The 13,565-nt window shown below is 45.8% G+C and overlaps 1 protein-coding gene across 4 annotated transcripts in view; it reads left to right on the top strand.

Annotated features, from left to right (window-relative positions):
* Nucleotides 1–13,565, top strand: part of REEP1 (receptor accessory protein 1) — a 95,188-nt gene that overhangs the window by 44,974 nt on the left and 36,649 nt on the right. For 3 of the 4 annotated variants that reach the window (XM_040419269.1, XM_040419270.1, XM_040419271.1), the window contains exons 6-7: nt 7,177–7,339; nt 11,839–11,874. In XM_040419269.1, coding sequence (XP_040275203.1) covers nt 7,177–7,339; nt 11,839–11,874 — 199 coding nt within the window. The remainder of the gene's footprint in view (nt 1–7,176; nt 7,340–11,838; nt 11,875–13,565) is intronic. The other variant, XM_040419272.1, reaches the window with a different exon arrangement.

Below are 13,565 nucleotides of genomic sequence, written 5' to 3'. Positions count from 1 at the left end.
GGAATGAGAGATGAGAAGTTCTCTTTGTAGCGGGGGTCGAGAAGGGTGAACAACCAGTAATCGGTGTTGTCCAAAATGCGTAAAACACGTGGGTCGCGGGAAAGGCAGCCTAACATAAAGTCAGCCATGTCTGCCAGAGTCCCAATAGGCAAGACTTTGCTGTCGTCATCAGGAGCATGACTCTCAATCTCCTCATCCTCTTTCTCCTCTTCTGCCCATCCACGCTGAACAGATGGAATTAAACTTCCATGGGTACTACCCTCTGTAGCAGAGGCAACTGTCTCCTGCTCCTCCTCCTCATCATCATCCAATTTGCGCTGAGAAGACGAACTGAGGGTGGTCTGGCTATCACCCTGTGTACTGTCTTCCCCCATTTCCATCTCTTCTACATGCAAAGCGTCAGCCTTAATTGTGAGCAGCGAGCGTTTGAATAGACACAGAAGTGGGATGATGACACTGATAATAGCGGCATCGCCGCTCACCATCTGTGTTGATTCCTCAAAGTTTCTTAAAACCTCACAGAGGTCAGACATCCATGCCCACTGCTCACTTGTGAAGAGCGGAAGCTGACTGCAAAGGCAACGACCATGTTGCAGCTGGTATTCCACTACTGCCCTCTGCTGCTCACAAAGCCTGGCCAACATGTGGAACGTCAAGTTCCAGCGCGTGCTCACGTTGCACAACAATCGGTGAGCTGGCAATTGTAAGTGCTGCTGCAGCATTGACAGACCGGCAGAAGCTGTCGACTTGCGGAAATGGGCACACACGCGGCACACCTTCCCCAGTAGCTCAGGCAAATTGGGGTATGTTTTGAGATACCGCTGAACCACTAAGTTTAAGACGTGGGCTAGGCATGGGATGTCTGTGAGCTTGCCGAGCTCCAAAGCCACTACCAAGGTACTGCCATTATCAGACACAACCATGCCTGGTTCTAGGTTGAATGGCGAGAGCCGCAGCTCAGTCTGGTCTCTTATCCCCAGCCACAGCTCTGCGGCGGTGTGCTGTTTGTCACCTAAGCAGATCAGCTTAAGCACGGCCTGTTGACGCTTCCCCACTGCAGTGCTACACTGCTTCCAGCTACCGACTGATGGCTGACTGGTGCTGCAAGAGGATAATTCTGAGGTGGAAGTGGAAGAGGAGGCGGAGGAGGAGAAGTGGGGGTTATAGCCACTAACGTAGGTGCTGGCGGAAACCCTGATGGAAGTAGGGCTCGCAATTCTTGCCGTGGGTAGCACCTGTGCCATCCCAGGGTACGACTTGCTCCCGGCCTCCACAACGTTCACCCAGTGTGCCATCAGGGAAATGTAGCATCCCTGGCCGAAAGCACAGTAACTGCGTTGGTCAGGGCACGGGTGATGTTATGGGACACATGCTGGTGTAAGGTGGGCATGGCACACCGTGAAAAATAGTGGCGGCTGGGGGCTGCGTAACGAGGGATGGCCGCCGACATCAGGCTGCGGAAGGCCTCAGTGTCCACAAGCCTAAATGGCAACATTTCCAGGGCCAGTAATTTGTGCATTTAATGCTATGGCCTGTGGGTGGGTGGCTGGGTATTTGCGCTTGCGTTCAAATGCCTGGGGTAAGGACATTTGTACGCTGTGCTGGGACACGGAAGTGGATGTGGTCGCTTATGGTGCTTGCGAAGGTCCAGGTGCAGGGCGGAATGCATCCGGGCCTGCGCCTTCGACAGGGGATTGGCCAGCACGTAACACAGGGGAAGAGGAGGCAGTGGTGTGACCCGCAGACACAGATTGTGGACCCAGGCATTCGGCCCACCTAGTAGGGTGCTTTGATGCCATGTGGCGGATCATGCTGGGGGTGGTGAGGTTGCTAGTGTTTATACCCCTGCTCATTTTTGTATGGCACAGGTTGCAAATTACAATTCTTTTATCGTCCGCACTTTCCTCAAAAAAAGCGCCAGACTGCGGAACACCTACCCCTTGGCAAGGGAGAACAGGGAACAGTTGCTAGCCTGTTTGGTGTGGCCCGCCTTCTCCCTTTTTCCACCCCACTGCCTCCTCCAGCCTGTTGCGGTGCTGCGGATCCCTCCCCCTCTGTACTGCTGTCCTCGCTTGACTTGCCACCTTCCCAGGTTGGGTCAGTGACTTCATCGTCCACCACCTCCTCTTCCACTTCCTCACTCTGCTCCTCCTCCTGACTTGTTGACCTAACAACAACCTCAGTTATTGACAACTGTGTCTCATCCTCATCATCAACCTCTTGAGACACTAATTGCCATTGACTTATTGGCAACTGTGTCTCATTATCATCATCATCATACACCCCGTGAAACAATAAATTGCCGTTCCCCACCGTCATGTTTTTTGTGACTGTGGATGCTTAAGATTTTGGGAATTTAGGGCACAAGATCTCATGTCCCTCTTCAAGCGGGCTTGTCGAGAGGCCCAAATGAAGGGATGGCGCTGAAAATAGCTCCTCGGAATATCCGAGTGTTGGATCACTTGTTTGGCAAGACTCTCCATGGTGGGAGGAAGTTGGATCAGGATGAGGATTGTGTTGACCAGACTCTGGGCTACTGAAACTGGACTTGGTGGAAAACAGGGTGGTGCTTAACCGACTGGAAGCATTATCTGCTGCAATCAAACCGACCACCTGGTCGCACTGGTCTGACTTCGAGAGCGTTGTCCTGCGCCGCCCTGCAAAATGGGACATTTATCGTGGATGATTATTTTTCTTGTGATCTGGCAGCAGGCACAGTTTCAACGCACCCAGGGCCATGGCCTCTGCGTGCACTATCAGCATCACGGCCACTTCCCTGTCCCTTACTGCTCGCCTTCTTCATGTTAATTGTTATATATGCTTGAAAGTAGGTATGTCACACGTACAGTACGTAGGATTTGTAAGTGTATGCGCAAAAAAAATTGTTATTTGGGATGTGGAAACGTCACACAGGAGATATACAGCAGATAATGTCGCTGATGTCAGCAGCGGCTAATGTAAAATGACAGGGAATGTCACAGGTATTTGGGTTGTGGAAACGTTACACAGGAGATGTACCCCAGGAAATGTCACTGTCCCCAGTGGACACCGTCTACGGAAAAAATACACTAGATGTGACAGATATTTTTGGGATGAGCACACGTTACACAGGAGATGTAGCGCAGATAATGTCACTGTCTGCAGCGGCCAAACTATTGCTGATGTCAGCAGCGGCTAATATAAAATTACTGGGAATGTCACAGGTATTTGGGATGTGGAAACGTTACACAGGAGAGGTATCCCCGGGTAATGTCATTGTCCGCTGCGGACACCGTCTACAGAAAAAGTACACTGGATGTTACAGATATTTTTTGGATGTGCACACGTTACACAGGAGATGTAGCGCAGCTAATATCACTGTCCGCAGCGGACACCGTCTACGGAAAAAGTACACTGGATGTCACAGATATTTTGGGGATGTGCATACATTACACAAGAGATGTAGCACAGATAATGTCGCTGTCTGCAGCGGCCTAACTATTGCACGCTATTTAGCCCAGGATGCGCTAAAAATATAGATTGCTGCTGCCACACACAACAATAATCCTTAAAAGGACTTTTGGGTCTCTGACAAGTTTTTCCACTGAAAAAAAGAAAATTTCACTCCCTACACTATCTTTCCCTTCTTCAGCACAGCTCTCCCTGACTAACACTGAGCCGAACACGTGCCATCGGGTGCTATATAGCACCCGATGATGCGTTCCGGCCAGCCAATCACTGTAATGCCAGTAACCAACATGGCTACGGCATGGGGGGACCTTCAATCCGCTGATAACAGTGATTTAACTGTTTTTTTAAAAAAACAATCTTGATTCTGGACAACCCCTTTAACTTTGACCTTCCCAGCAGCCCGCCCCTTTAAGGCTCCATTCACACGTACGTTGTGTGTTGCGGACCCGCAAATTGCGGATCCGCAACACACCTGCCCGGCAGCCCTATAGAAATGCCTATTCTTGTCCGCAGCTGTGGACAAAAATAGGACATGTTCTATCTTTTGCAGAGCTGCGGACCTGAAGATCGGGGGCCGCGCTCCGCAAATGCGGATGCGGACAGCCATTCCGTCCCATAGAGAATGAATGGGTCCGCACTCGTTCCGCAAAATTGCGGAACGGATGCGGACCCATTTGCGGACGTGTGAATGGAGCCTTACAGTGAAGGGCAGTACTTACCTGCACATTTATTAGCTGCGTAGCAGGCAACAAATGTGCGGGTAGGAGACTCGAGCATCGCGCTCGAGCACATGCAGTATTCGGCCGAATACCGCCATGTGCCGAGCATCGAGATGCTCAAGCCGAACTGGTGTTCGGCCGAGCATGCTCGATCAACACAAGTAGTGAGATCTTTGTACTCAAAGGGGAATAATGGAATTGGCTGTGAACATGAAAAAATTAAAAAGAATTCCAGAAAAATTTACTTTAGGCCCAAAATTTTCACTTTCACAAGGGTGAACTGGAGAAAATGCACCCCCTAATTTATTGCCCATTTTCACCTGATTACAGCAATACCCCATATGTGCTTGTATACTGCTATATGGGCGTACCACAGGGGTCAGAAGGAAAGGAGCACCAAATGGCTTCTGGAAGGCAGATTTCACCGGAATAATTTACAGGCGCCATCTTGCAATTGAACACACCCTGAGGTACCCCTAGAGTGGAAACCTCCAAAAAGTGACCCCATTCCGGAAACTACACCCCTCAAGGAATATTTCAAGGTGTGTAGTGAGCACTTTGACCCATCAGCCGTTTCACAGAATTAGGAAACGCTTGGCTGTGAAAATGAAAAATTACAATTGTTTTCAGAAAAAGTTGCTTTACACCCACATTTTTCACTTTCACAAGGTGTAACAGGACAAAATGCACCCCACATTTTGTTCCCCATTTCCCCCTGATATGCCAACACCCCATATGTGCTCAAAAAATGATGTATGGGCGCACAGCAGGCCTCTAGAGTCAAACAGCTAAATATGGATTTTGCTGACCTGAATTGGCAGACATTTATTTTAGGTGCCATGTCGCATTCAAAAAATTCCCGAGGTCCCCAGAAATGAAAATTATTATGGGAAGGATGAATCATCAGTATAAAAAAGGCGGAGAACCCCTTTAAGTCACAGAGAATAGTCTAGACTGGATACAATTGTAGTTGTGAAAAGTTTTAGCTCTCTTCAGGATGCTGTAAAAAATTTCTGTCACGGACAGCAAGCAGAGGTCTTGAAAATGGTGAGGACTTGAATCACATAGTATATTAGAAGACTGCAGAATTTTTATGATGCAGCGATTAAAAGGGTTTTCCGTTTAGCATCCACATCCTTTAAAATAATCATTTATGAAGGTCACTGTAATTTTGTAATGTATTTCTTTTCCCTCTATTGCTCTTATCTTCCATTCTGGGCCGTGGTCACATGACCTTGTCAATATAGCTCTTTCTGTGATGTAATGTCCATGGGCAGGGCAGTGATAAGGGAGTGTCTATGTAACCAGGTGGGTGGGGCTATAAACTAGCTGGGTGTTTTTAGGGGCAGTGATAGGCGAGTGTCTATATAACTAGCTGGGTGGGAGGAGCTATGATGGTGGAGAGGGCCCCGGTATGGATTTTGCAAGATCCTCAAGTTCCGCCTCTGGTAGGATAAGGCTTAATACAGACTTAATTTCAGTTTATACATGATCGCAGCTGTCCTGCCGCAAACCGAGATCCCTAGAATAACATCATTCATAACCCCGCCAGCACTTGGCAGCACGGAATAAATCCACTGCCAAAACAGTGATATAAACTCTCGTCTCCGGAGTCTTAAGATTTGGTTTCTATGTTGTATTAAAACTGAATAAATAAATAGTATTAAAAAAATATAAGATTTGGTTTCTACTCTCAGAATATTCCAGCCGTATTTTATACTTCTAATGACATGTTTTGACTATGTCTGTTAGAGATGGATGGGAACTGACTACACGCCATGCTCCTTGGAGCTGAGATGAGTACTGTGATAAGCAGGGCCGGCCCCAGGTTGATGTGGGCCCTTGGGGGATAAATCTCAGTGGGCCCCCTTGTGGCATTTGTCAAATGTGTTAAAAAACAGAAGCACAGGCTTCCTGCACAGACGCGCCTTCCCCCAGCGGAGATCAGGAAAAGCACTCTCTTCTAAAAATGAGCCGCAGCCTGTACTAGGCTTCCAGGCTCATTGTTAGTATATCCCAGTTCAGGCCACTAGGTGGCAGCACTAAACTGTGATATAGTGATTTCTATAGAGAATAACGGAGCAATTTCCATTATTCTGTATAAGTTGCAATCTGATGAAAAATTTAAAAAAAGTTTTGAAAATATAAAAAACCTTAAAACATAAAATCACCACACTTTCCCCAAAAATTAACAAAAAAGAATATAATTATGGGCATCGTCACATGCTATTAAAATATAAAAAAAAGTTAGCCCATATGGTGAAGGATGTTACAGAAAAAAAGAAAAAAGGCTGATTTGCCGTTTTTTCATCATTTTATCTCCCAAGAAAAATGGAATAAAAAGTGATCAAGTCATACACACCCCAAAATGATATTGTAAAAAAAGACAGATTTCCATCAAATGAGCCCCCACACATCTCCGTAAAACATTTTCTTTAAAAAAAAAGGTGGGGGGGGGGGCGGGGTGCAATAGTAGCAAAACCTAAAGAAAACTATTTGTATTTGGTATCGCTGTAATGGTACTGACCCTGAGAATAAAGTTATCGTTATTAATTATGCAAATTTAATGTCTCAAAATTTACAACGTAAAAACTCAGTGGCAGTATTGCCGTTATTTTTTCACCCCTCCTTTTAGAAAGAATTAATAGAAGTTAATCAGTAAGTTATGTCCAAAAAATAAAAAACAAGCCTTCTAACGGCCTTCAATCGATGGAAAACTGAAAAAAAAAATTTAGCTCTTGGAATGTGACAATGAAAAAATTATGCTTGGTCACTAAGACCCCCAAATACATACAGAGATAGGCTGAACTGCAATGCCACGTACTGCCCATGGGCAAGAGTGGCACTGTTTCTAATTCCTGACAACCCTTAGAACTGTACAATATCATTAAAATCCAGTGCAATGAAGTGTTTCTTGGATGAAATGAGTGTTTAGTTAGATGCCTGTCCTACTTTTTATGACTATTTCAGAAAAAAATAATATATAAATTTTTTCTTTTCCCCCAAGGGGCAGGGAGCACTGTCAGAAAGACTAAGGAGCTTCAGCATGCAGGACCTCTCCACCATTCGTGGTGATAACCCCTCAGCCTCTCCAGTCACCGCAAGGACAACAAGCAAATCGACCAAGGCTAAGTTATCCCGAAGCGCAACGCAGGGCAGCGAACCCTCAGGTTGGTACACATATGACCCTGTGTTACCCTGCCCCCTCATGTCATCCTGTCTTATAGCTTCCACCATTCATGGCAATGTGAGCATGCTGACTTCATTAGTAACTAGCAGGGTTGTGTCTCTGCAGTGAGATTGATGCAGTAGATGAACCTACCTGGAGGTGCCAGGTCTGGAAAATAACCAGCATATCTCCAAGCTAAATGCTAAAAACACCAAGTGCCCCTCTGCTACAGGGATCTTGAGGAGTCTAGGCCCATGGTCCCACCTTAAATAGCTGACTGAACAATTGGTCACCCAACAGTTATTTTTCCTGCCCCCCCCCCCCCTTTCCTTACTCAGTAGGGAATGGGAGGGGGAAAAGCTGCCACCAGACAAAGGATTGGGGGTCTTGAAGTCCAGTATGCTTGAACCTTCTTCACGAGATTTGCCGTTGGGAGAAGTAACCATATACGCATGGCGATGAAATTGGCAGATTTGGCCAATGTTGGATTCGGCTGTGTCTTTTATACACCCCAATTTCGGTTCTCAGCAGGATTCTGTGTTCAATAGAGCAGGGTCAGCCTGTATAACAGCCAATCAAGGGTTCTGCTGTTGGGGGCTTAGGGGTTCCTCAAGCCTTTTGTTGATGGTGCTCATTTGCACAGGCCGATGCAAACTGGTTGCCGGAGGAATGATCGCTGCCACAGTCGTTCCTCCCTTAGGGCCGTATTACACTGGCCAATAATCATTAATGAGGGTTCACGTGAACGCTCATTAGCGATCATCTTGCAGTGTATTACTGCCACCGATTGCCTGGTGAACGGGCAAACGCTCATTCATCGGGCAATTGTGATTTTTAAGCATGACTGTGCTGCCGGCAAACCACTAGACAGCATGGGGACGAGCAATGGCATAATGATGGCTCCTCTCCATGCTGCGGAGGAGATCACTGCATGTAATAGCAGAGGTCTCTTCCGCTAGCGGGCAGGCGATTGCCGGGAAGGAATCGCTTGCTGATCTCCTGTCTAATACAGGCATTATCCTGTTCTAATTCACTCTGATTACACAGGGAGATGTGCTGCCGATAATTATACTGATGAACGCGTGTTTGCTCTTTTATCGCCTGCTCGGTTCTTAAAGCCAATTATCCTGAACGTTCCGTTATTCCCATGAACGCTTGTTCCCGATAATTTGCTAATAATCATGCAGTCTAATAGGCCTAAACTTATCGTATAAACTTAGCATCTGCACTTATATCTGTCGCTCTGGGCACTGTTAAGAAGGTGGTGTGGAGATACACAGAGGTAGACCGCATCCGTGTCAAGGGTTAGGAGACCTGAATCTGTGGGGGCACCAACATTGTGCCACAAAGCCAAAAGAATAGGGCATGTTGCACTGTCAAGGAAGTGGCGAAAATCCGGTAACTGTTGTACTATATTTCTTAAAGAGGAGCCGTCCCTTCTCCTGACATGTCTGGTTTAGTAGCTACTTGCATCCCCCATGTAATAACAATCCTGGAGCCTCTATTCTTATGACTCTAGGTTACGCCATTCCCATATTATTTATGTGTGAAGTTATGAAGGTCCAGATGGATGTTACCTACCAGATGAGGGTGTGTCCCTGCACAGTCTGACACTGGCAGCACTGATTGGATAGTGTCACACAGTCACACCCCCAACTGGTAACAACCATCTGGACCTTCATTGCAAACTGCCAGTAATAAATTCATAACTTCTAGCAGGAATAATAAAGGAATTTCACATCATAGATTTGTATGAATAGATGCTCCAGACATGTTACTTATTACATGGGTGAATGCAAGTAGTTGCTAAAACAGACATGTAAGGAGAGGTGACGGGTCCTCTTTAAGACAAGAGCCTTTGAGAACCTGTCTTGCATGAACAGTACTTGACTATGCAGCTTAAATAAAAGGATGGTGTTTCTTATGGTCATCTAATATTCTGCACAGATACAACTAGTGCAATAGTGTCCACAAAATGGTCCCTCAAGGTGCCAGTTGTGGTGGACACAGGGTTCTCCGCTGCTGCTGTTAAATAGGAGCCATCTAAAGACTAGATCTTCAGTGGACTGTTTCATGGCCGCAGTCTATAACATCATCTCATCTAGAGAATCTAGGCTCAAGTGACTTTCCCTTAATAAAGCATAATGAAACGCGTCCTGTAGACCAGAGAAAGGGACAGAGAGCTGATTGTCACATCTCCTGCGAGGTCTGGTATTAGTGATATCACTGGTACTGTTATGTACAGAGGACATGTGTGCGGTCAGCGCTCCCTCATTAGCACATGATCATAATCCTATCATTATGTGATCAGAATAGGACGATGACATCATTTTGACACTGACAGATCTGTTCATATACGGATATCTGATAACCAAACTGATCTCACAGACTCGTGGCATTTGATAAATCTGCCACAAAGTACACCAACAAAAATTCAGATATTACCCTCATGATCAATTCCCCTCTCGATGTCTATAATCTGCCCAGTCAACCATACTGTGTATATACACTACTCACAAAAAGTTAGGGATATTTGGCTTTCAGGAAAAATATATGGAAAAAGTAAAAAGTTCCCACTACAGTGATATTATATCAGGAAAGTCGGGCATTTACGTAGAAGCACAAATGGTGATTTCCTCATCTCAAACAATTTATTGAAACAAAAGCCCACACCAGTGGTGGGTATACCCCAACAGAAAATGTCAATGTCTCAGTAACATGTTATGTGACCTTAAGCATCAATTACAGCTTGACAATGACTTCTCCTGCTGTTTACAAGTCGACTTATTGTCTGCTGAGGCATGGTATCCCACTTTTCTTGAAGGGCAGCCCTCAGGTCATTGAGGTTCTGGGGTACAGAGTTACGAGCCCCTACACGGCATCTCAGCTGATCCCATAGGTTTTCAATAGGATTCAGGTCTGGAGAAAGTGCAGGCCACTCCATTAGAGGTCCCTCAGTCTCCAGCAGCAATTCCCTAATGATGCGACCTCGATGAGCTGGTGAATTGTCATCCATGAAGATGAAATTAGGCCTGTGTTGTTCATGCAGAGTCACAATGACTGGATTAATGATGTTATTCAAGTAGTATGGGCTTGTCACTGTACCATTCACACAGTGTAGGGCAGTTCTGTATTGACTAGACACACCTGCCCACCCTGTAACACCACCACCACAAAAGGCTTGTCTGGTGACAACAGTGGCTGATGCATAACGCTCTCCTTAACTTCTCTAACATCGTTGGTGGCCATAATTTCTGCCCAGCGTGATTCGACTTTCATCAGTGAACAGCACTGAGGCCCACTGATCCCTCGTCCAGCGTAGATGCTCCCTGGCCCATGCAAGACGATGACGCCTGTGCCTGGTGGTGTGGTCAGGTACCCTTTCAGGTCGTCTAGCACACAGACCACGCTGATGTAAACTGTTTTGAATGGTCTGACATGACACTTGGGTGCCTCTCACCTCCCTTAAATGTGTCTGGAATTGTGTGGCATTCATGATCAGGTTCCGCAGGGCATTGTTCACAATGAAGTGGTCATCAGTGTGGTATGTGGCCAAAGGACGTCCCCCTCTATGCCTTTCTGTGACTCTTCCAGTATCTCTGTATCTCTGTTGCAACCTGCTGATGACACTGGGTAACACTCTAAGCTCAGTGGCCACTTCCGTCTGAGAACATCCTGCTCGAAGCGTCGCAATGACGAGATACTGTTGATCAATTGTTAGGTGTCATCTTGGTCTCATGATGTCAAAATGTGAACAGCATGATGAGGAGGACTGTATAAATACCCATTCCAATTGAACCAGGAAATTTTATTGGGCAATTCATGGATTCATGTTAATTTTGCCATTAAGCTCCTTGTTAGAGAACAGCAAGTTGTGCAAAACGTACTGAAACACTGAACAGTTGGACATGTGCATTCAAAAGTTTAGAGAAGGTCACATTAAGGTCACCTGTAAAGGTTAGAGTGCATTTTAGGTTCATTCAGAAATTTTACCCACAAGCCAAATATCCCTAACTTTTTGTAAGTAGCTTATATCCCCAACTGCACTTCAGAGCTAGTACCCTTTCAGAACCGACCAGACCACAGCACTTCTGGCTTATCTTCCTTGAGAACAAAGGATCGGACACATGTCTGTGAAGGTTCTCATTCATCTAGGTCATGGTATATCACTAGTAAGTCAACTGGACTTGTATTTTTTTCTTCTTGAAGAAGTCATCCAACTGGCTTTCTCAGTTAGAATTGTAATTGAGAAAGCCTGTCGGATAACTAGCGCAACGTCTTCAAGAAAAAATTACCAGTCTGGTTGACTTATTACTACTGATATACCATGACAGTGAGGCGACAGTGAGCACAGCAGAAAGCTGCAGGTAGGGTAGAGACAATCTGTAATATATGGTCCATGAAAAGACATCATGGAAATGTAATCAAACCTTCCTAGCCTAAGAGGAAGTGCTAAATTACACTTTATGATCAGATGTATGACGTTGGCCCTTTTTACAGTGTGTACGTGTTGCTCCTCTGGAAAATTCATACGAGGTGAGTGATCCCTCTGGCACCTGTGCCGCTTACAGCCCTGGATATGTCTTCTCTGGACTGACAGTAATGTGATAGCAGTCTGATAACCTGAGTGCCTTGTGTGCCTGGTAGTAACACCACTGTGCTGAACTGCTAAGGGCAGGGTTCACACTAGTGTCCGTCTGCTGCATGTTTTTTTAAAAAAAAATTATGCATATTGGACAAGTGATGAAATTATTATACATAAAACCATAATTTTTTGGAACTTTATTTGTGATTTTTTTAGAGCAGCGGTGGGAAAATAGTGGCCATCAGTTGCTCACCCTAGGCTCCTTGATACCCTCTTCCAAATGCAGAAACAAACTAGTGGGTCCAGCACTCAAGTCTTAAAACCATAAATTTTTTATTTCAAATATTTTTTAAAAAGGCAAACAGCAGGACATCTCCCTACACCAGTCAACGCGTTTCGGACTGTACTTAGTCCTGATTCCTGACATACATGACATTCTTCCAAATGTATACTGTACAGTATGTCCATATGTATGCTCTGCTTATTACTTATGGATTTATTTCCTGCTGCGGATATACCACCAACATATTCCGCCGCACTGTACACAGATCATTATCAGTCTGTTGATTTTGCAGTACAGGAGGACCCAGAGGAAACCCACGAAAACATGGGGAGAACATACAGACTCCATGCTGATTGTCTGTGGTCGAACCCAGGACCCTAGGCATCAGTGCTAATCAGGACTCCTGGGATTCTCTATCTCCCATAGACTATGATGGAAACTGAACGTGCCTGTTTGGTTACCTCTCTGCTGCAAATAGGAAACATGGAGTCAGGGGTCTTAACTGAGCCCCTCGAAATCTAGGATTTTCTTCAAAACATATCTTAGAAAAAGCAGACAGATAAACATTAGCGTGAACACCGCCCTTGTCAGCCCCTAGCAGTACAGTAGAGAAGTCTAGCACCCCCTGTGGTCACTCTGCATGCAATGTGGTGTAGCTGAGATTGCTGTGATGTATTTGTATACTTTAACTCGTACCTCAATAGTACACGTGACTACATGAAACTGTGTAATATATGTTATAGGAGGAAGGTAGCATCTCCCTCACCTTCCAGTGGTATGTCGTTCCCATTCACCAGTCTGCAGGCTCTCTGTAAATGTTCAAGTGTAATACTGTAAATGATATATAAGGAGGAGGGCGTGCAGCTGCAGTATCTGTGCCTCAATGTCTATGGGAGGCTGTGCGCTGTGAGAGGGGAGAGGGAGCAGAGGTGAGGAGAGGCCTAAGTGTCTGAGCGCAGCAGTAGTGTCACACCATAAAGCCCGTCCACTTTCCTTCGCTTTATGCTTCATAGTGTAAATATTGCTTTACTGTTCCCTCTCTTATAAAGACAGCGCTTGCTCATATGCCCAGTTGGGGAATATAGACATCATAGAGGGGGTTCCACCTGTTGGGACTCCCTTCTATAAGCAGGACCAGAGAGTTCTAGAGGATTCTAGCCATCCTTGAAATGAGTTGTCTTTTATGAGACAACCCCTAGAAAACAGATCGACCAAAATGTTTGGATAAGATTCAACCACATTCTTCACTTAAAGGGGTGGTTCTGTTAAGGGGATAAGTGTCTGATGATCAGGGATCCAACCACTGTGGCCCCAGGGGAATGGGGGCCTGTGTTCCTAGTTTGAATGGAGCGGTAAAGA

The sequence above is a fragment of the Bufo bufo genome, chromosome 2 (genome assembly GCF_905171765.1).
Source record: "Bufo bufo chromosome 2, aBufBuf1.1, whole genome shotgun sequence".
In the NCBI taxonomy this organism is placed as follows: domain Eukaryota; kingdom Metazoa; phylum Chordata; class Amphibia; order Anura; family Bufonidae; genus Bufo; species Bufo bufo.
The sequence above is the reverse complement of the archived record's forward strand: the minus strand, read 5'-3'. Positions and strand labels throughout refer to the sequence as shown.